Source organism: Scyliorhinus torazame, chromosome 3 (assembly GCF_047496885.1).
Source record: "Scyliorhinus torazame isolate Kashiwa2021f chromosome 3, sScyTor2.1, whole genome shotgun sequence".
In the NCBI taxonomy this organism is placed as follows: domain Eukaryota; kingdom Metazoa; phylum Chordata; class Chondrichthyes; order Carcharhiniformes; family Scyliorhinidae; genus Scyliorhinus; species Scyliorhinus torazame.
Window position 1 is genome coordinate 362132801 of NC_092709.1, and position 22103 is coordinate 362154903.

General features: G+C 49.4%; 1 protein-coding gene across 2 annotated transcripts in view; it reads right to left on the reverse strand.

The window, feature by feature from the left end:
• LOC140409647 (disintegrin and metalloproteinase domain-containing protein 12-like) overlaps positions 1-22103 on the reverse strand; it is a 1449600-nt gene that overhangs the window by 541507 nt on the left and 885990 nt on the right. For both annotated transcript variants that reach the window (XM_072497981.1, XM_072497982.1), the window contains exons 14-15: positions 20303-20498; positions 17734-17842 (exon numbers count right to left, since the gene is read on the reverse strand). In XM_072497981.1, the coding sequence (XP_072354082.1) occupies positions 17734-17842; positions 20303-20498 (305 nt within the window). The remainder of the gene's footprint in view (positions 1-17733; positions 17843-20302; positions 20499-22103) is intronic.

A 22103-nucleotide genomic window follows, 5' to 3' on the forward strand; every position in this document is an offset into this window, starting at 1 on the left:
CATAATCTAATCTCCTCAGATCTGGGATTAACCTAGTGAATCTCCTCTGCACACCCTCCAGTGTCAATACGTCCTTTCTCAGGTCAGGAGACCAAAACTGAACACAATACTCCAGGTGTGGCCTCACCAACACCTTATACAATTGCAGCATAACCTCCCTAGTCTTGAACTCCATCCCTCTAGCAATGAAAGACAAAACTCGATTAGCCTTCTTAATCACCTGTTGCACCTGCACACCAACTTTTTGCGACTCGTGCACCAGCTCCAGGGTCCCAGGTTCGATTCCGGCTTGGGTCACTGTCTGTGCGGAGTCTGCACATCCTCCCCGTGTGAGCGTGGGTTTCCTTCGAGTGCTCCGGTTTCCTCCCACAGTCCAAAGATGTGCAGGTTAGGTGGATTGGCTATGATAAATTGCCCTTAGTGTTGGGTGGAGGTGTTGACCTTGGGTAGGGTGCTCTTTCCAAGAGCCGGTGCAGACTCGATGGGCCGAATGGCCTCCTTCTGCACTGTAAATTCTATGATAATCTATGAGGAAGCATACATAAGATCTAGGCGACTTAAATCTGATGAAGCTGTGGAGGAATATCAGGAAAGTAGGACAAATCTCAAACACGCAATAAAGAGGGCTAAAAGGGGGTCATCAAATATCTTCGGCTAACAGGGTTAAGGAAAATTCCAAAGCCTTTTATTCGTATATAAGGAGCAAGAGGGTAACTAGAGAAAGGATTGGCCCACTCAAAGACAAAAGAGGGAATTTATGCGTGGAGTCAGAGGAAATGGGTGAGATTCTTAATGAGTATTTTGCATCGGTATTCACCAAGGAGAGGGACATGACGGGTGTTGAGGCTAGGGATGGATGTTTAAATACTCTAGGCCAAGTCGGCATAAGGAAGGGGGAAGTTTTGGGTATTCTAAAAGGCATTAAGGTGGACAAATCCCCAGGTCCGGATGGGATCTATCCCAGGTTACTGAGGGAAGCGAGGGACGAAATAGCTGGGGCCTTAACAGATATCTTTGCAGCATCCTTGAACACTGATGAGGTCTCGGAGGACTGGAGAATTGCTAATGTTGTCCCTTTGATTAAGAAGGGTAGCAGTGATAATCCAGGGAATTATAGACCTGTGAGCTTGACATCAGTGGTAGGCAAGCTGTTCGAGAAGATACTGAGGGACAGGATCTATTCACATTTGGAAGAAAATAGACTTATTAGTGATAGGCAGCATGGTTTTGTGCAGGGAAGGTCGTGTCTTACAAACCTAATAGAATTCTTTGAGGAAGTGACAACGTTAATTGATGAGGGAAGGGCTGTAGATGTCATATACATGGACTTCAGTAAGCTGTTTGATAAAGTTTCCCATGGCAGGTTGATGGAAAAAGTGAAGTCGTATGGGGTTCAGGGTGTACTAGCTAGATGGATAAAGAACTGGCTGGGCAACAGGAGACAGAGAGTAGTGGTGGAAGGGAGTGTCTCAAAATGGAGAAAGGTGACTAGTGGTGTTCCACAGGGATCCGTGCTGGGACCACTGTTGTTTGTGATATACATAAATGATCTGGAGGAAGGTATAGGTGGTCTGATTAGCAAGTTTGCAGATGATACTAAGATTGGTGGAGTTGCAGATAGCGAGGAGGACTGTCAGAGAATACAGCAAAATATAAATAGATTGGAGAGTTGGGCAGAGAAATGGCAGATGGAGTTCAATCCAGGCAAATGCGAGGTGATGCATTTTGGAAGATCTAATTCAAGAGCGGACTATACGGTCAATGGAAGAGTCCTGGGAAAAATTGATGTACAGAGAGTTCTGGGAGATCAGGTCCATTGTACCCTGAAGGTGGCAACGCAGGTTGATAGAGTGGCCAAGAAGGCATACAGCATGCTTGCCTTCATCGGGCGGGGTATTGAGTACAAGAGTCGGCAGGTCATGTTACAGTTGTATAGGACTTTGGTTAGGCCACATTTGGAATACTGCGTGCAGTTCTGGTCGCCACATTACCAGAAGGATGTGGATATTTTAGAGAGGGTGCAGAGGAGGTTCACCAGGATGTCGCCTGGTATGGAGGGTGCTAGCTATGAAGAAAGTTTGAGTAGATCCGGATTGTTTTCGTTGGAAAGACGGAGGTTGAGGGGGGGACCTGATTGAGGTCTACAAAATTATGAGAGGTATGGACAGGGTGGATAGCAACAAGCTTTTTCCAAGCGTGGACGTGTCAATTACAAGGGGTCACGATTTCAAGGTGAGAGGGGGAAAGTTTAAGGGAGATGTGCGTGGAAAGTTTTTTACGCAGAGGGTGGTGGGTGCTTGGAACGCTTTGCCAGCGGAGGTGGTGGAGGCGGGCAAGGTACTAACATGGATTGACGATTGGCTGTCAGGCAGAAGGCAGAGAGTTGGGATAAAAGTTCTTTTTCGGAATGGCAACCGGTGACGAGTGGTGTCCCGCAGGGTTCAGTGTTGGGGCCACAGCTGTTCTCTTTATATATTAACGATCTAGATGATGGGACTGGGGGCATTCTGGCTAAGTTTGCCGATGATACAAAGATAGGTGATGGGGCAGGTAGTATGGAGGAGGTGGGGAGGCTTCAGAAAGATTTAGACAGTTTAGGAGAGTGGTCCAAGAAATGGCTGATGAAATTCAACGTGGGCAAGTGCGAGGTCTTGCACTTTGGAAAAAAGAATAGAGGCATGGACTATTTTCTAAATGGTGCCAAAATTCATAATGCTGAAGTGCAAAGGGACTTGGGAGTCCTAGTCCAGGATTCTCTAAAGGTAAACTTGCAGGTTGAGTCCGTAATTAAGAAAGCAAATGCAATGTTGTCATTTATCTCAAGAGGCTTGGAATATAAAAGCAGGGATGTACTTCTGAAGCTTTATAAAGCACTAGTTAGGCCCCATTTAGAATACTGTGAGCAATTTTGGGCCCCACACCTCAGGAAGGACATACTGGCACTGGAGCGGGTCCAGCGGAGATTCACACGGATGATCCCAGGAATGGTAGGCCTACATACGATGAATGTCTCAGGATCCTGGGATTATATTCATTGGAGTTTAGGAGGTTGAGGGGAGATCTAATAGAAACTTACAAGATAATGAATGGCTTAGATAGGGTGGACGTAGGGAAGTTGTTTCCATTAACAGGGGAGACTATGACCCGGGGGCACAGCCTTAGAATAAAAGGGAGTCACTTTAGAACAGAGATGAGGAGAAATTTCTTCAGCCAGAGAGTGGTGGGTCTGTGGAATTCATTGCCACAGAGGGCGGTGGAGGCCGGGACGTTGAGTGTCTTTAAGACAGAAGTTGATAAATTCTTGATTTGTCGAGGAATTAAGGGCTATGTAGAGAGGGCGGGTAAATGGAGTTGAAATCAGCCATTATTGAATGGTGGACTGGACTTGATGGGCCGAATGGCCTTACTTCCGCTCCTATGTCTTATGGTCTTATTTAAGATGCATCCAGACAGATATATGAACGGGCGGTGAACAGAGGGAAGTAGATCCTTGGAAAATAGGCGACAGGTTTAGATAAATTCTATGTAAATTCGATGATAAATGATCTGGATCGGCGCAGGCTGGGAGGGCCGAAGGGCCTGTTCCTGTGCTGTAATTTTCTTTGTTCTTTGTTCTTCTCCAGGCGCTCCTTCAGCGGAGCCGGGACCCGGCGTGATGCATGGACCACTGGCTTGGCATCAGGTCACAGTAGGATCTTGTACTGAAATGGCAAAGTGCCGATCCCGTCAAACATCTGGATACTGAGCAAGGATGTCGTCAATGCCAGCTTGAAGATCTACGTCGGAGGATATCATTGAATAAACCGGCTGCACCAGGTTTAGCTTTTTGCAGGCATGCAAGCCCAGTGGGGATGCCCTGTCCGGCGTGACAATTTCAAACCTTAGCCGTGCGTGGGTGCTCCGGTTGGAGGCGAGTAGATGGCAGGACCCCAGTACTGTGATGGCATTACCGGTATAGTCCAGGAGCTGGCAGGCTGCTGGAAGGACCTTGGGGGGCTTCTTGGTGCGTTTGAAGTCTGCCTGTGAGAGGAGGTTGGCAGAAGCACCTGTGTCCAGCTTGAACTGGATGGAGCAGCGGTTAACCCGCACGCCATTCGTCCTCCGAATCCACAGCGAGGATGGACTGAATGCGAGATGAGTTAGGTGTGGCATGTCCACGTGTGGTAATGATGCCAACTCAGTAGGCGGACTCCAGGCACTTGTCCTCCGGATCCATTGTACTGCCAGGTTCAGAATCCTGGAATCGTCGTTGCACATTCTGGACACGCCGTCGTTGGAATTGGGAGCGCTGGCCTCTGACTGGTGGTGCAGACCTGCACAAGGCTGCATAATGTCCAGGCTCCCGCAGTTTAAACATTGCCTGCCTCTTGCAGGGCAGTGTCCCTTTAAGTGGGCCTTGCCGTAGTTTGGGCATGTCATGACGTCGGCGTCGTGACGCGGTGTACGTCGTCGCACATGCGCAGTGTGGTCGGCAGATGTCTGCACAGTGTGGGTGTCGGCCGCTTCGTTATCCTGTTCGCATCGCGCATGCGTGGGGCTCTGGGAAAAGTGCGCGTGGTGGCCGCTGTCTTCAATGCTGAGGCGCTGCATCCGGGTGATGTCCTGCTCACTCACTGCCTCGTGGGAGGCAAGTTTCTCATTTTCAGCCGATTTGTATTGGGAATACCGATTTTCTGCCTGCCATGCACTGTACATGTTTCAACCGCGACTGGCAGAGTCATATCCTTTTATCCTCTCTTGCAGGCGTGAACATCCTCCGAGGCCCTTGGAGACCTTTTGACCCGACCCGACCTGACTTCCGCTACCTGGATGAAGATCGGGCCCAAACCGGAAGTGAAGCCCCGACCTCGATTTGGAGCCGACCCGGACGTCGGAGCTCCAAACCCGGCCTAACTACCGACGCCAGCCCCCGGATCGCCTTGCCCAGTCCCCGGAGCTCCCGACCCGACCCCCGACGGCAAGACCCGGCCCAACGCGACCCCGAGAGACCCGCCCAGCGACCCGACCTACCTGGTGATGGAAGAAAGAAAAATCCACGTGGAGGCTCGACCGGGCCTACTTCAAGACCCGACCCCAGGAGCGTCCAGGAAGGGAACAGACCACGGGACCCAGCCCAACCTGCCTTAGGATGCCCCTGCCCAGGACCCAGGACCCCCGAAACGGCGGAGACCGCGCACGATGACCCAAACGCGCTGCAAGGTATTCCCGTGCCCGCAGAACGCCGGGACCCATCCGGATCTCAAACATGCCCCCCCTAGCAATCCCTCTACCTCAACCAGCGCCCGGGACCCTGCCAGACGCGACCCCAGATACTTAAACAGCGCCCTGGACCCCGCGAGACGCGACCACCTACCTTCCACAAGAGCTGACATCTCCCATCGGATCCCAGGATCATCCAGCAGCAGCCGCCGACCGAGGATGCGAGGGAAACGCGGCGGTCTGCAGGTTAGACTGAAGCAACGCGGTTTCAAGACCCCTCTCCCCAGCATACTCCTGGCAAACGTCCAAGCGATCGAAAACAAGCTGGATGAACTTAACGCCAGACTTACCTCTCAGAGGGAAGTAAGAGACTGCTGTGTGCTCTGTTTCACAGAGACATGGCTCACCCCTGCCTCACCGGACTGTGCCATACAACCTGACGGCTTCTCAATTCACCGGGCGGACCGCACGGCATCATCAGGCAAAGCGAAGGTGTGGAGGGGTTTGCCTCCTCATCAACTCCTCCTGGTGCTTGGATGTGGCGACTCTGGCGACCTACAGCTCCCCGGACCTGGAATACCTGACCGTGAAGTGCCGCCCATATTATCTTCCACGTGAGTTCACTTCAGCCATTATCACAGCGGTCTACATCCCACCCCAGGCAGGAGTGAGGAAGGCGCTGGACGAACTGTACACAGTAATAAACAACTACGAATCAGAACACCCGGAGGCCTTGTTCATCGTGGCCGGAGGCTTCAACAAGGCCAACCTCAAGAATGTACTGCCAAAATTCCACCAGCACATCTCCTGTCCCACCAGGGGCGACAACACTCTTGACCACTGCTACTCAAAAATCAAGGGCGCCTACCGTTCCATCCCCCGACCGCACTTTGGGAAATCAGACCATAAGACGGTGCTCCTTCTCCCGGCATACAAGCAGAAACTCAAGCGGGAGAATCCAGCTAAGAAGGTTGTGCAGTGCTGGTCCGAGGAGACAGAAGAGATCTTACGTGACTGCTTGGAGACAGTGGACTGGTCCATATTTAAGAACTCGGCGACCAACTTAAATGAGTATGCCACCACCGTCACAGACTTCATCAGCAAATGTGTGGACGACTGCGTGCCAAAGAAAACAGTACGTGCGTTCCCCAACCGGAAACCATGGCTCAATCGTGAGATTGACTCCCTACTGAAGGACAGATCTGAGGCATTCAAGGCAGACGACCCTGACCTATAGGGGACAAGGATGTCAGGCAGGCTTTCAGGGAGCTAGGATGGAAGCTCAGAACGAGAACAAACAGAGTTGTTATCTCTGGGTTGTTGCCCGTGCCACGTGATAATGAGATGAGGAATAGGGAGAGAGAGCAATTAAACACGTGGCTACAGGGATGGTGCAGGCGGGAGGGATTCAGATTTCTGGATAACTGGGGCTCTTTCTGGGGAAGGTGGGACCTCTACAGACAGGATGGTCTACATCTGAACCTGAGGGGCACAAATATCCTGGGGGGGAGATTTGTTAGTGCTCTTTGGGGGGGGTTAAACTAATGCAGCAGGGGCATGGGAACCTGGATTGTAGTTTTAAGGTACGGGAGGATGAGAGTATAGAGGTCAGGAGCACAGATTTGACTTTGCAGGAGGGGGCCAGTGTTCAGGTAGGTGGTTTGAAGTGTGTCTACTTCAATGCCAGGAGTATACGAAATAAGGTAGGGGAACTGGCAGCATGGGTTGGTACCTGGGACTTCGATGTTGTGGCCATTTCGGAGACATGGATAGAGCAGGGACAGGAATGGATGTTGCAGGTTTTGGGGTTTAGGTGTTTTAGTAAGCTCAGAGAAGGAGGCAAAAGAGGGGGAGGTGTGGCGCTGCTAGTCAAGAGCAGTATTACGGTGACGGAGAGGATGCTAGATGGGGACTCTTCTTCCGAGGTAGTATGGGCTGAGGTTAGAAACAGGAAAGGAGAGGTCACCCTGTTGGGGGTTTTCTATAGGCCTCCAAAAAGTTCTAGGGATGTAGTAGAGGAAAGGATGGCGAAGATGATTGTGGATAAGAGCGAAAGTAACAGGGTAGTTATTATGGGAGACTTTAACTTTCCAAATATTGACTGGAAAAGATATAGTTCGAGTACATTAGATGGGTCGTTTTTTGTACAGTGTGTGGAGGAGGGTTTCCTGACACAATATGTTGACAGGCCAACAAGAGGCGAGGCCACTTTGGATTTGGTTTTGGGTAATGAACCAGGCCAGGTGTTGGATTTGGAGGTAGGAGAGCACTTTGGGGATAGTGACTACAATTCGGTGACGTTTACGTTAGTGATGGAAAGGGATAAGTATACACCGCAGGGCAAGAGTTATAGCTGGGGGAAGGGCAATTATGATGCCATTAGACATGACTTGGGGGGATAGGTGGGAGAAGTAGGCTGCAAGTGTTGGGCACACTGGATAAGTGGAGCTTGTTCAAGGATCAGCTACTGCGTGTTCTTGATAAGTATGTACCGGTCAGGCAGGGAAGAAGGCGTCGAGCGAGGGAACCGTGGTTTACCAAGGAAGTAGAATCTCTTGTTAAGAGGAAGAAGGAGGCCTATGTGAAGATGAGGTGTGAAGTTTCAGTTGGGGCGATGGATAGTTACAAGGTCGCGAGGAAGGATCTAAAGAGAGAGCTAAGACGAGCAAGGAGGGGACATGAGAAGTATTTGGCAGGTAGGATCAAGGAAAACCCAAAAGCTTTCTATAGGTATGTCAGGAATAAAAGAATGACTAGGGTAAGAGTAGGGCCAGTCAAGGACAGGGATGGGAAGTTGTGTGTGGAGTCTGAAGAGATAGGCGAGATACTAAATGAATATTTTTCGTCAGTATTCACTCAGGAAAAAGATAATGTTGTGGAGGAGAATGCTGAGACCCAGGTTATTAGAATAGATGGCATTGAGGTACGTAGGGAAGAGGTGTTGGCAATTCTGGACAGGCTGAAAATAGATAAGTCCCCTGGGTCTGATGGGATTTATCCTAGGATTCTCTGGGAGGCCAGGGAAGAGATTGCTGGGCATTTGGCTTTGATTTTTAAGTCATCATTGGCTACAGGAATAGTGCCAGAGGACTGGAGGACAGCAAATGTGGTTCCTTTGTTCAAAAAGGGGAGCAGAGACAACCCCGGCAACTATAGACCGGTGAGCCTCACGTCTGTTGTGGGTAAAGTCTTGGAGGGGATTATAAGAGGCAAGATTTATAATCATCTAGATAGGAATAATATGATCAGGGATAGTCAGCATGGCTTTGTGAAGGGTAGGTCATGCCTCACAAACCTTATCGAGTTCTTTGAGAAGGTGACTGAACAGGTAGACGAGGGTAGAGCAGTTGATGTGGTGTATATGGATTTCAGTAAAGCGTTTGATAAGGTTCCCCACGGTAGGCTATTGCAGAAAATACGGAGGCTGGGGATTGAGGGTGATTTAGAGATGTGGATCAGAAATTGGCTAGCTGAAAGAAGACAGAGGGTGGTGGTTGATGGGAAATGTTCAGAATGGAGTTCAGTTACAAGTGGCATACCACAAGGATCTGTTCTGGGGCCGTTGCTGTTTGTCATTTTTATCAATGACCTAGAGGAAGGCGCAGAAGGGTGGGTGAGTAAATTTGCAGACGACACTAAAGTCGGTGGTGTTGTCGACAGTGCGGAAGAATGTAGCAGGTTACAGAGGGACATAGATAAGCTGCAGAGCTGGGCTGAGAGGTGGCAAATGGAGATTAATGTAGAGAAGTGTGAGGTGATTCACTTTGGAAGGAATAACAGGAATGCGGAATATTTGGCTAATGGTAAAGTTCTTGGAAGTGTGGATGAGCAGAGGGATCTAGGTGTACATGTACATAGATCCCTGAAAGTTGCCACCCAGGTTGATAGGGTTGTGAAGAAGGCCTATGGAGTGTTGGCCCTTATTGGTAGAGGGATTGAGTTCCGGAGTCAGGAGGTCATGTTGCAACTGTACAGAACTCTGGTACGGCCGCATTTGGAGTATTGCGTACAGTTCTGGTCACCGCATTATAGGAAGGACGTGGAGGCTTTGGAGCGGGTGCAGAGGAGATTTACCAGGATGTTGCCTGGTATGGAGGGAAAATCTTATGAGGAAAGGCTGATGGACTTGAGGTTGTTTTCGTTGGAGAGAAGAAGGTTAAGAGGAGACTTAATAGAGGCATACAAAATGATCAGGGGGTTAGATAGGGTGGACAGTGAGAGCCTTCTCCCGCGGATAGAAATGGCTAGCACGAGGGGACATAGCTTTAAACTGAGGGGTAATAGATATAGGACAGAGGTCAGAGGTAGTTTCTTTACGCAAAAAGTAGTGAGGCCGTGGAATGCCCTCCCTGCAACAGTAGTGAACTCGCCAACATTGAGGGCATTTAAAAGTTTATTGGATAAACATATGGATGATAATGGCATAGTGTAGGTTAGATGGCTTTTGTTTCGGTGCAACATCGTGGGCCGAAGGGCCTGTACTGCGCTGTATCGTTCTATGTTCTATGTTCTGTACAAGAAATCCAGGTACGACCTCCGCAAAGCCATCCGGAATGCCAAGAGAGAATATCAAACCAAGCTAGAGTCACAGACAGACTCTCTGCGGTTGTGGCAAGGACTAAATAACATAACGGGCTACAAAGTGAAGCCGAGCAGCATCTCTGGCAGCAGCGCACCCCTCCCCGATGAACTCAATGCATTCTATGCTCGGTTCGAGCAGGTAACCAACAATCCGCTGGCGAGTGCCCCAGCAGCCCATAATTTACCCATACCCACCATCACAGCTTCCGAAGTCAGATTGGCCTTCCTGAAAGTGAACCCTCGGAAGGCGACGGGCCCAGACGGGATCCCTGGTCGTGCACTCAGAGCCTGTGCGGACCAGCTGGCAGAGGTATTCACGGACATCTTTAACCTGTCCCTACTCCACTCCGAGGTCCCCACTTGCTTCAAGAAGACCACAATCATACCGGTACCAAAGAAGAACCAGGCAACGTGCCTCAATGACTACCGACCAGTGGCCCTGACTTCAGTCGTAATGAAGTGCTTCGAGAGGTTGATCATGAAGTGCATCACCTCCATACTCCCAGAACGCCTTGATCCACTGCAATTCGCATACCGCTGCAACCGGTCCACATCAGACACCATTTCCCTGGCCCGACACTCATGCCTAGAGCATCTCGAAAACAAGGACTCCTACATTAGACTCCTATTTATTGACGACAGCTCCGCCTTCAACACCATAATTCCAGCCAAGCTCATATCAAAGCTCCAAAACCTAGGACTTGGCTCCCCACTCTGCAACTGAATCCTCGATTTTCTGACCAACAGACCACAATCAGTAAGAATGAACAACAACACCTCCTCCACAATAGTCCTCAACACCGGCGCCCCACAAGGCTGCGTACTTAGCCCCCTACTCTGCTCCCTGTACACACACGAACTGCGTGGCAAAACTTGGTTCCAACTCCATCTACAGGTTTGCTGACGATACTACCATAGTGGGCCGTATCTCGAATAACGATGAGTCCGAATACAGGAGGGAGATAGAGAACCTAGTGGAGTGGTGTAGCGACAACAATCTCTCCCTCAATGCCAGCAAAACTGGAGAGCTGGTAATTGACTTCAGGAAGCAAAGTACTGTACACACCCCTGTCAGCATCAACGGGGCCGAGGTGGAGATGGTTAGCAGTTTCAAATTCCTCGGGATGCACATCTCCAAAAATCTGTCCTGGTCCACCCACGTCGACGCTACCACCAAGAAAGCACAACAGCACTTATACTTCCTCAGGAAACTAAGGAAATTCAGCATGTCCACATTGACTCTTACCAACTTTTACAGATGCACCATAGAAAGCATCCTATCGGGCTGCATCACAGCCTGGTATGGCAACTGCTCGGCCCAGGACCGCAAGAAACTTCAGAGAGTCGTGAACACCGCCCAGTCCATCACACGAACCTGCCTCCCATCCATTGACTCCATCTACACCTCCCGCTGCCTAGGGAAAGTGGGCAGTATAATTAAAGATCCCTCCCACCCGGCTTACTCACTCTTCCAACTTATTCCATCGGGCAGGAGCTACAGAAGTCTGAGAACACGCACGAACAGCCTCAAAAACAGCTTCTTCCCCACTGTCACCAGACTCCTAAATGACCCTCTTATGGACTGATTTCATTAACACTACACCCTGTATGTTTCACCCGATGCCAGTGCTTATGTAGTTACATTGTATATGTTGTGTTGCCCTATTATGTATTTTCTTTTATTCCCTTTTCTTCTCATGTACTTAATGATCTGTTCAGCTGCTCGCAGAAAAATACTTTTCACTGTACCTCGGTACACGTGACAATAAACAAATCCAATCCAATCCAATCCAATATGATTGATTTTTAAGAGCTGCTCTTTCAGAGGATCAGAGTGAACTCCAAACACGATTTGGTCTCTGATCATGGAGTCAGCAATATCACCAAAGTTGCAGGACAGCGCTAGCAGGTGGAGCCTAGTTAAGAAGGCATTGAAAGATTCATCTTTATCTTGAAGACGTTGTTTGAATATGTAGCGCTTGAAGATTTCATTGGTGTCCACTTCACAGTGACTATCAAACTTGTCCAGGATAGTCTGAAACTTTGTCTTGTCCTGGCCTTCGGTGAAGTTAAACGAGTTGAAGAGTTCGATGGCTTGATCCCCCGCAGTTGAGAGGAGAAGCGCGATCTTTCTTGCATCAGACGCACCCTCCGGGTCTGAGGCTTCGACGTACAGCAGAAACTTTTGTTTGAATGTCCGCCAGTTGGCACTGAGATTGCCGGAGGTCCTGAGCTGGTGAGGAGCCTGAATCTTCTCCATGGTGCCGGGATACATTCGCTGGTCGTCACGGAACGGACTGAGGTAAGCCACCTTAAATTAGTCGCCTCCTGGTATCATGTCGTGTTAGGTACACTGGTCTAACACTGGCTGCAACTGGATGCAGCTTAGATCAGAAAGATACTCCAGACCTTGAATGAAAAAATGAAATGAAATGAAAATCGCTTATTGTCACGAGTAGGCTTCAATGAAGTTACTGTGAAAAGCCCCTAGTCACCACATTCCGGCGCCTGTTCAGGGAGGCTGGTACGGGAATCGAACCGTGCTGCTGGCCTGCCTTGGCCTGCTTTAAAAGCCAGCGATTTAGCCCAGTGAGCTAAACAAGCCCCTGAAGTTAGTTCAATCAGGTTTATTGAACTAATAGCAGTTAGCACAGTTCTCTGTGAGTTCGACTCTGCTAACTTGAGTGTGGTTACTCTGTCTGAGTGAACCAGACTAGCTCTTAGCCACGTGGTGGAGGTGTGAGATTGTAACAACACCCTTGACTGACTCTCCAGATGTTCATCAGTGGAAAGAGGTGGAGTGCGAGTGCCTCGTGTCTTTTATAGTCAGATCCCACCCCTGAGTGTCCTGCCTGCTTATTGGTCATGTCCTGATCTCAGTGTCCATTAGCTGCTTGTCTGTATATCATTACGTGTGTGTGTGTGTGTGTGTGTGTGTGTGTGTGTGTGTGTGTGTGTGTGTGTGTGTGTGTGTGTGTGTGTGTGTGTGTGTGTGTGTGTGTGTGTGTGTGTGTGTGTGTGTGTGTGTGTGTGTGTGTGTGTGTGTGTGTGTGTGTGTGTGTGTGTGTGTGTATATCGTGACAGGTCCCAGGTTCGATTCCCGGCTTGGGTCACTGTCTGTGCGGAGTCTGCACATCCTCCCCGTGTGTGCGTGGGTTTCCTCCGGGTGCTCCGGTTTCCTCCCACAGTCCAAAGATGTGCAGGTTAGAACAAAGAAATGTACAGCACAGGAACAGGCCCTTCGGCCCTCCAAGCCCGTGCCGACCATGCTGCCCGACTAAACTACAATCTTCTACACTTCCTGGGTCCGTATCCTTCTATTCCCATCCTATTCACATATTTGTCAAGATGCCCCTTAAATGTCCCTATCGTCCCTGCTTCCACTACCTCCTCCGGTAGCGAGTTCCAGGCACCCACTACCCTCTGCGTAAAAAACTTGCCTCGTACATCTACTCTAAACCTTGCTCCTCTCACCTTAAACCTATGCCCCCTAGTAATTGACCCCTCTACCCTGGGGAAAAGCCTCTGACTATCCACCCTGTCTATGCCCCTCATAATTTTGTATACCTCTATCAGGTCTCCCCTCAACCTCCTTCGTTCCAGTGAGAACAAACCGAGTTTATTCAACCGCTCCTCATAGCTAATGCCCTCCATACCAGGCAACATTCTGGTAAATCTCTTCTGCACCCTCTCTAAAGCCTCCACATCCTTCTGGTAGTGTGGCGACCAGAATTGAACACTATACTCCAAGTGTGGCCTAACTAAGGTTCTATACAGCTGCAACATGACTTGCCAATTCTTATACTCAATGCCCCGGCCAATGAAGGCAATCATGCCGTATGCCTTCTTGACTACCTTCTCCACCTGTGTTGCCCCTTTCAATGACCTGTGGACCTGTACTCCTAGATCTCTTTGACTTTCAATACTCTTGAGGGTTCTACCATTCACTGTATATTCCCTACCTGCAATAGACCTTCCAAAATGCATTACCTCACATTTGTCCGGATTAAACTCCATCTGCCATCTCTCCGCCCAAGTCTCCAAACAATCTAAATCCTGCTGTATCCTCCGACAGTCCTCATCGCTATCCGCAATTCCACCAACCTTTGTGTCGTCTGCAAACTTACTAATCAGACCAGTTACATTTTCCTCCAAATCATTTATATATACTACAAAGAGCAAAGGTCCCAGCACTGATCCCTGTGGAACACCACTGGTCACAGCCCTCCAATTAGAAAAGCATCCCTCCATTGCTACTCTCTGCCTTCTATGGCTTAGCCAGTTCTGTATCCACCTTGCCAGCTCACCCCTGATCCCGTGTGACTTCACCTTTTGTAATAGTCTACCATGAGGGACCTTGTCAAAGGCCTTACTGAAGTCCATATAGACAACATCCACTGCCCTACCTGCATCAATCATCTTAGTGACCTCCTCGAAAAACTCTATCAAGTTAGTGAGACACGACCTCTCCTTCACAAAACCGTGCTGCCTCTCACTAATACGTCCATTTGCTTCCAAATGGGAGTAGATCCTGTCTCGAAGAATTCTCTCCGGTTAGGTGGATACCGTGGATACAAGAGCAAGGCAGAGGCTGGGAATCCTACGGTGAGTAACTCACCTCCTAACTCATCAAAGCCTGTCCACCATCTACAAGGCACAAGTCAGGAGTGTGATGGAATACTCTCCACTTGCCTGGGTGAGTGCAGCTCCAACAACACTCAAGAAGCTTGACACCATCCAGGGAAAAGCAGACCACTTGATTGGCACCTTATCCAAAAACATTCATTCCCTCCATCACTGAGGCCCAGTAAGAGCCCTGTGTCAGAACGGCCACCAAAGGGACCCAGGTCAGAGGGCGGGGAATACAGCAGCTGTCTCCACTTCTGATGTATCTCCTGAGGTCCCACCCAGATGGAATGTTAGGGCACATAAGGTGAGAAAGATAGGCACGGGTGAAGCAGATAAGTTAGCAATAGGGGCTAGGGCACAATATTTGTATATATCACAATAAACACCTGTTCACCAATGCTGAAACCTGCCTTGGTGCTCTGTCTGAAGGTTGTGAGGGACGGGTTAGCCCATGTGTAGAGCGTCTGCCGGGTGGGATTGATAGGGAGTTCTCTGGTGTGGGGAGCGAGCATTGGAACTGGGCGTGGGCCAGGGCCCCCAGGGCAATCGAGGTGATGCCCCCGGAGAATACAGAGGGCGGGGCATGATATGTGAGGGTACCATGTGGTGAGATCTAACCGGTGCATGTCCCGCCCCCGCCACCCCAGGGGTTCGTTGGAAGCGTGTGGAGGAATGGCCAGCATGCAGGGATCACCCGTGCAGACAGCGGAAAGTACTACCGAGTGCAGGAGTCAGAAATTGTCAAACGATGCGGTACACGAGATCTCATCTTAGAGCCATTCATCATCATCTTCCAGCTCATGGACCAGACCTGCTGATGCTGCCAACCCAGGGCCAACACCCTGTCATGAAGCAGGTAGGAAGCATGGAGGGTGGGGGGGTGGACACGACACGTCCGAGCCCTGGTGCACACGTTGTACAGCCTCCTATGCCTGCCAGGACCCCATGTCTTGCCCAGCTTGGCCCTCCTCCGCCTGCTCCTCATTGGACATAGCCTGGCATTCTTCTTCCTTCTCCAGCATGCCATCCCTTTGCTGCGCAATGTTGTGCAGGACACAGCTGGCCACCACGATGTGCAACCCTCTCCTGGGACTCTACTGGACGGACATTCTGAACCGCATTGAGCATGCCGATGATCACGCCGCTGGTCATGGCATGGCCGTTGTTGTAGCGTGTCTCCGCATTGGGCTGTGGCTCCAGATAGGCATCAACAGCAACAGTGGATAACCCCTGTCGCCCAAGAGCCAACCCCTCACATGGGAGAGAGCATCGAAGGTGTTGAGTGTGTCAGTATGTCGGTGTCGTATACGCTGCCCGGGTATCGGGCAAAGATGTGCAAGCCGGTGGTCACATACCAACTTCACGTTCATGGAGCGCTAACCCTTGCAGTTCCTGAAGTGTAACCCCTCATGTGCTAGTGCCCACAGGGGAACATGCGTCCTGTCGAACACCCTTGGGATCTGGGGAATCCCGTCGATGGCGACAAATCCTGCTACGAGGGCAACCTGGTGGGCTGGGTCCATATTCAGTGTGATATCCTGTGCTGCTGGGTGTGCAGAACCTCTGTGATGGCGTGGATGTACAGAAGTCTGGGAAATCCCTGACAGGTCCCCACTTGGCACCTGGAAGGATCCCGTTGCACAAAGGTTCAGGGCGAACATCACCATGATGGTCACCGGGACTGGGTGTTCTCCATATCCCCATGGTTCCACTGTGATGCACCAGATATACTGCACAGTCCCCATGGTTAGCCACAGTCTTTGGTGGCAATCTCAGTCCAGCGGGTCTTCGAATGTGATACGCTGCCGGTGCACACAGACACTGATGCGCTGTCGTCTTGCCAACTCCTCCTCAGCATGTTGGGTGGCCGGTCTCCAAACCCACTGTTGCCTTTCTTTCTTTTTACTATTTTACTCTGTCCTTTCTGTGGCTCTGTTCCAATTATGGAAATCAGTGAATTTGCCCATCTTTCTGTGTTGTCTATGTCTTAATGCTTAGAATATTATTATTACTTCTGTGGCGTGAATGTGATTTGCCACTTGTCAGCCCAAGCCTGGATATTGTCACACGGTCCCACCTAACCTTTGGGGTGGCGGTGATGGGGGTGAAGGTGGGGAGGGGTTGGGTTGGACAGGGATGGGGTGTGCTCCGGAGCGGCGAGCGCTGACTGAACTGGGTCTCTAGCCAATGCCCACTCTGAGTGTCCACTCATCTCCACCCCTCCTGCCCTCTGAGACCCTTTTGCAGCTAGCCCTGCCCAATCCAGTCCAGTCCTCACACCCTTCCAACAGAGCACCGAGGCAGGGTGAAATGTTGTGAACATGTGTAGAAGTTGGTTTAGCACAGGGCTAAATAGCTGGCTTTTAAAGCAGACCAAGGCAGGCCAGCAGCACGGTTCAATTCCCGTAACAGCCTCCCCGAACAAGCGCCGGAATGTGGCAACTAGGGGCTTTTCACAGTAACTTCATTTGAAGCCCACACCAATCTTTGAGCCACGCATTTACCTCATTAATCTTATTGACCATGTGCCAATTAGCTCGTGACTCAGGTAGTAATCCAGAGATTATTACCTTTTTGCTTCTGGTTTTTAATTTAGCTCCTAGCTGTTGATGCTCCCTTAGCAGAACCTGTGTCATTGTTCTACAGCACAGTGGGCTAAATTGCTGTCTTGCAATGCAGAACTCAGCCAGCAGCGTGGGTTCAATTCCCGTACTAGCCTCCCCGAACAGGCGCCGGAATGTGGTGACTAGGGGCTTTTCACAGTAACTTCATTGAAGCCTACTTGTGACAATAAGGGATTATTATTATATTGGTACACAAACACAAAGCGACGTTCATACAAACAAACACACAGATAGCCACACAACTAATTAGACCCCCTACAGACCTGTTCGGGTACACAGAGAGAGAATTCAGAATGCCCAAATTACCTAACAGCACGTCTTTCGGGACTTGAGGAAACCGGAGCACCCGGAGGAAACCCACGCAGACACGGGAAGAACGTGCAGACTCCACACAGACAGTGACCCAAGCGGGAATCGAACCTGGGACCCTGGAGCTGTGCTACCCTGCTGCCCTCAGAACTATTTGAGCTGTTTTGTTAGGCCAACAGCAATATCATCAATGCGTCATTAGTGAAGACCTCATGTTGTAAGTTTGATTTGCTTTGATTTTGTGACCAATTATATCTGTATTCTCTGCATTAAACCTCATCACATGATTATTAATTCATAATGAAATGAAACAGCAAATCTTTTCAATGACACTCAGTGTAAGATTTGTGCTAACAATACTAAATAAGCTGGATTTTCCAGACAAACTCACTCAGGAGTGCACTTTATGTATTGATCATTCTTATCCTTGCCACAGTGTCCAAACTCATTTCCTTGGTTATTCGTAATTTTATAACAAATGTTTTCAGCAGACACTGCTCCTATCAGAGAGAAAATGAGAGCATTACAAAGATTCCACACAATCATAAGACTTGATGATTCAGAAGCGTCTCGTTGCCACCCTGGCCCTTGTCAGAAGGGAATGGTGTTTGTGAGAATGTCAGTTACAGAAAACCTGAAATGGAACCAGAATTGATGATGAGAACAGCAACAACAATTGACATTTTGATCGTACATCGACCCAGGCGCTTGGCAGACAACCCACACATTACAATACAAAAGACCCTGAGCCATTCGGGGATTGTGAGGGTAAAAGCTTGGTCTGTGAGGTCTGATTTGAAGAATGTGTTTGAGAAGGAAGGTGAGGTAGAGCAAAAAAAAGTACAATAAGCAGTTTTACAACACCAGGTTAAAGTCCAACAGGTTTGTTTCAAACACTAGCTTTCGGAGCACTGCTCCTTCCTCAGGTGAATGAAAAGGTTTGTTCCAGAAACATATATATATAGACAAAGTCAAAGATGCAAGACAATGCTTTGAATGCGTGCATTTGCAGGTAATTAAGTCTTTACAGCTCCAGAGATGGGGTAACCCCAGGTTCAGGAGGTGTGAATTGTCTCAAGCCAGGACAGTTGGTAGGATTTCGCAAGCCCAGGCCAGATGGTGAGGGATGAATGTAATGAGACATGAATCCAAGGACCTGTTCAGGCCGTAGTCATGTGTGCGGAACTTGGCTATAAGTTTCTGCTCGGCAATTTTGCGTTGTTGTGCATCCTGAAGGCCGCCTTGGAGAACGCTTACCCGGAGATCAGAGGCTGAATGCCCTTGGCTGCTGAAGTGGTCCCCGACTGGAAGGGACCATTCCTGCCTGGCGATTGTCGCGCGATGTCCGTTCATCTGTTGTCGCAGGGTCTGCATGGTCTCGCCAGTGTACATGATTTGGGCCATCCTTTCCTGCAGCTTATGAAGTAGACAACGTTGGCCGAGTCGCACGACTATGTACCGCGTACCTAGCGGGTGGTGTTCTCATGTGTAATAGTGGTAGCCATGTCAATGATCTGGTACGTCTTGCAGAGATTGCCATGGCAGGGTTGTGTAGTGTCGTGGTCACTGTTCTGAAGACTGGGTAGTTTACTGCAAACAATGGTTCGTTTGAGGTTGCGCGGTTGTTTGAAGGCAAGTAGTGGGGGTGTGGGGATGGCCTTGGCAAGATGTTCATCTTCATCAATGACGTGTTGAAGGCTGTAAAGAAGATGTCGTAGTTTCTCCGCTCCGGGGAAGTACTGGACGACGAAGGGTATTCTGTCGGTTGTGTCCCATGTTTGTCTTCTGAGGAGGTCGATGCGGTTTTTTGCTGTGGCGTGTTGGAACTGTCGATCGATGAGTCGAGCGCCATATCCCGTTCGTACGAGGGCATCTTTCAACGTCTGTAGATGTCTGTTACGCTCCTCCTCGTCTGAGCAGATCCTGTGTATACGGAGGGCTTGTCCATAGGGGATGACTTCTTTAATGTGTTTAGGGTGGAAGCTGGAGAAGTGGAGCATCGTGAGGTTATCCGTGGGCTTGCGGTAAAGCAAAGTGCTGAGGTGACCGTCCTTGATGGAGACGAGTGTGTCCAAGAATGCAACTGATTTTGGAGAGTAATCCATGGTGAGTCTGATGGTGGGATCGAACTTATTGATGTCATCGTGGAGTCGTTTCAGTGATTCTTCACCGTGGGTCCAAAGGTCTTGCATCTTTGACTCTTTCTAGATATGTTTCTGGAACATACCTCTTCATTCACCTGAGGAAGGAGCAGTGCTCCGAAAGCTAGTGTTTGAAACAAACCTGTTGGACTTTAAAACCTGGTGTTGTAAGACTTTGTACTGTGCTCACCCCAGTCCAACACCGGCATCGCCACATCAAAGAAATGTACAGCACAGGAACAGACCCTTCGGCCCTCCAAGCCTGCGCCGATCATGCTGCTCATCGAACGTAAAATATTCTACACTTCTGGGGTCCGTATCCCTCTATTCCCATCCTATTCATGTATTTGTCAAGACACCCCTTAAACGTCACTATCGTCCCTGCTTCCAACACCTCCTCCGGCAGCGAGTTCCAGGCACCCACTACCCTCTGTGTAAAAAACTTACCTCGTACATCTCCTCTAAACCTTGCCCCTCGCACCTTAAACCTGCCCCCTAGTAATTGACCCCTCTACCCTGGGGAAAAGCCTCTGACTATCCACTCTGTCTATGCCCCTCATAATTTTGTATACCTCTATCAGGTCTCCTCTCAACCTCCTTCGTTCCAGTGAGAACAAACCGAGTTTATTCAACCGCTCCTCATAGCTAATGCCCTCCATACCAGGCAAATCTTTTCTGCACCCTCTCTAAAGCCTCCACATACTTCTGGTAGTGTGGCGCCAATACGAATGAAAAAAAAACCACACATTTGATGAAGCGTAACTGTGTGTGAGTGTAACTGTTGTAACAGGTTGGAACATTCTGGAAACTTGTACTCACTGGGACCCCAAATATCCTTGCACTGGTCATCCGCTGACTGGCAGATCCCATTGCCGCAGAATAAACTTCCTTTGCTGCATGTGTAGCCGTCTTTCAGATAGGTATTTTCCGGGCAGTCTGAAGAGGTGCCAGTGCAGGTCTCCTGCAAGTCACATTCTCCCCTGAGTGACCTACAATGGGATCCTGCTGGAAGCAACTGAAGAACAAATGGAAACAATGAAATGTGTTGATATTTTAATTGGGGATTTTTCCTGACAAATGTAGGACTGAGTTGAAATTCAATGTATTCATTCCGAGATATTCAGGTATATGATTTTGTGTCGCAAAGTTCTACCACAGGGCATGTGGCCCATTGAATCCACGCAGGATTCCTGCAATCCAGTCAGACCCACTCTCCACACTTTCCCCGCAACTCTTCAAGTTTATTTCTCTCAAGTGTCGATCCAATTTCCTTTTAAAATCATCAATTATCTCAGCTTCCACCACCCTTACAGGCAGCGAGTTCCTGGCTGTTACCACTCATTGCGTAAAACATTTCTTCATCAATTTCTTGTCCAAAACTGAAAATTGGACACTCCTAATCAGTGTCGGATCAGCTTGTGGAAACCACTTTCCCATTTCTGCCTTCTGGAAACCTGTCCTCGCCTTTCATAGAATTTATCATAGAATTTACAGTGCAGAAGGAGGCCATTCGGCCCATCGAGTCTGCACCGGCTCTTGGAAAGAGCACCCTACCCAAGGTCAACACCTCCACCCTATCCCCATAACCCAGTAACCCCACCCAACACTAAGGGCAATTTTGGACACTAAGGGCAATTTATTTAGTCCAATCCACCTAACCTGCACATCTTTGGACTGTGGGAGGAAACTGGAGCACCCGGAGGAAAACCACGCAGACACAGGATGTGCAGACTCCGCACAGACAGTGACCCAAGCCAGAATCGAACCTGGGACCCTGGAGCTGTGAAGCAATTGTGCTAACCACTATGCTACCGTGCTGCCTTGTCGATCTATCAGATCTCCCTGCAATCTACTTTGGTTCAAGGAGAACAACCCCAGCTTCTTCAATTTAACCATGTACTGGAATCCCTGAATCCCTGGAACCATTCGAGTAAATCTTGTCTGCATCCTCACAAAGACACTCCAAGGAGAAGATGGTGGTTAAGTGGCACTGAGCGACAAGGTAGCACAGTGGTTAGCACTGTTGCCTCACAGCTCCAGGGCCCCAGGTTCAATTCCCGACTTGGGTCACTGTCTATGCGAGTCTGCATGTTCTCCCCGTGTCTCCGTGTGTTTTCTCCGGGTTCTCCGGTTTCCCCCGACAAGTCCTGAAAGACGTGCTTGTTATGTGAATTGGACATTCTGAATTATTCCTCTGTGTACCCGAACAGGCGCCAGAGTGTGGCGACTAGGGGCTTTTCACAGTAACTTCATTGCAGTGTTAATATAAGCCTACTTGTGACAAAGATTATTTATAGATTATTATTATAACGTAACTGGAGTAGTGACCTAGAGGCCCATGGGGATGGTCTGTGGGCAAGGGTTCAAATCCTTCCACGGTAACTGATGGAGTTTAATATCATTAAAGGAAATGAAAGTTACTCTCAGTAGCTATCACTGATTGTCATAAAATCCCATTGGGAAAGAAATCTGCTGTCCTTACCTCGTTTCACTTAGATGTGACTCCAGTCCCAGAACAAAGTGATTGATTCTTAACTGCCCTCTGGTATAGGAAAGAGTGGACTGCAGTTCAAGAAGGAAGTTCAGCAGCTCCTTTTCAAAGCAATGGGCAATGAATGCT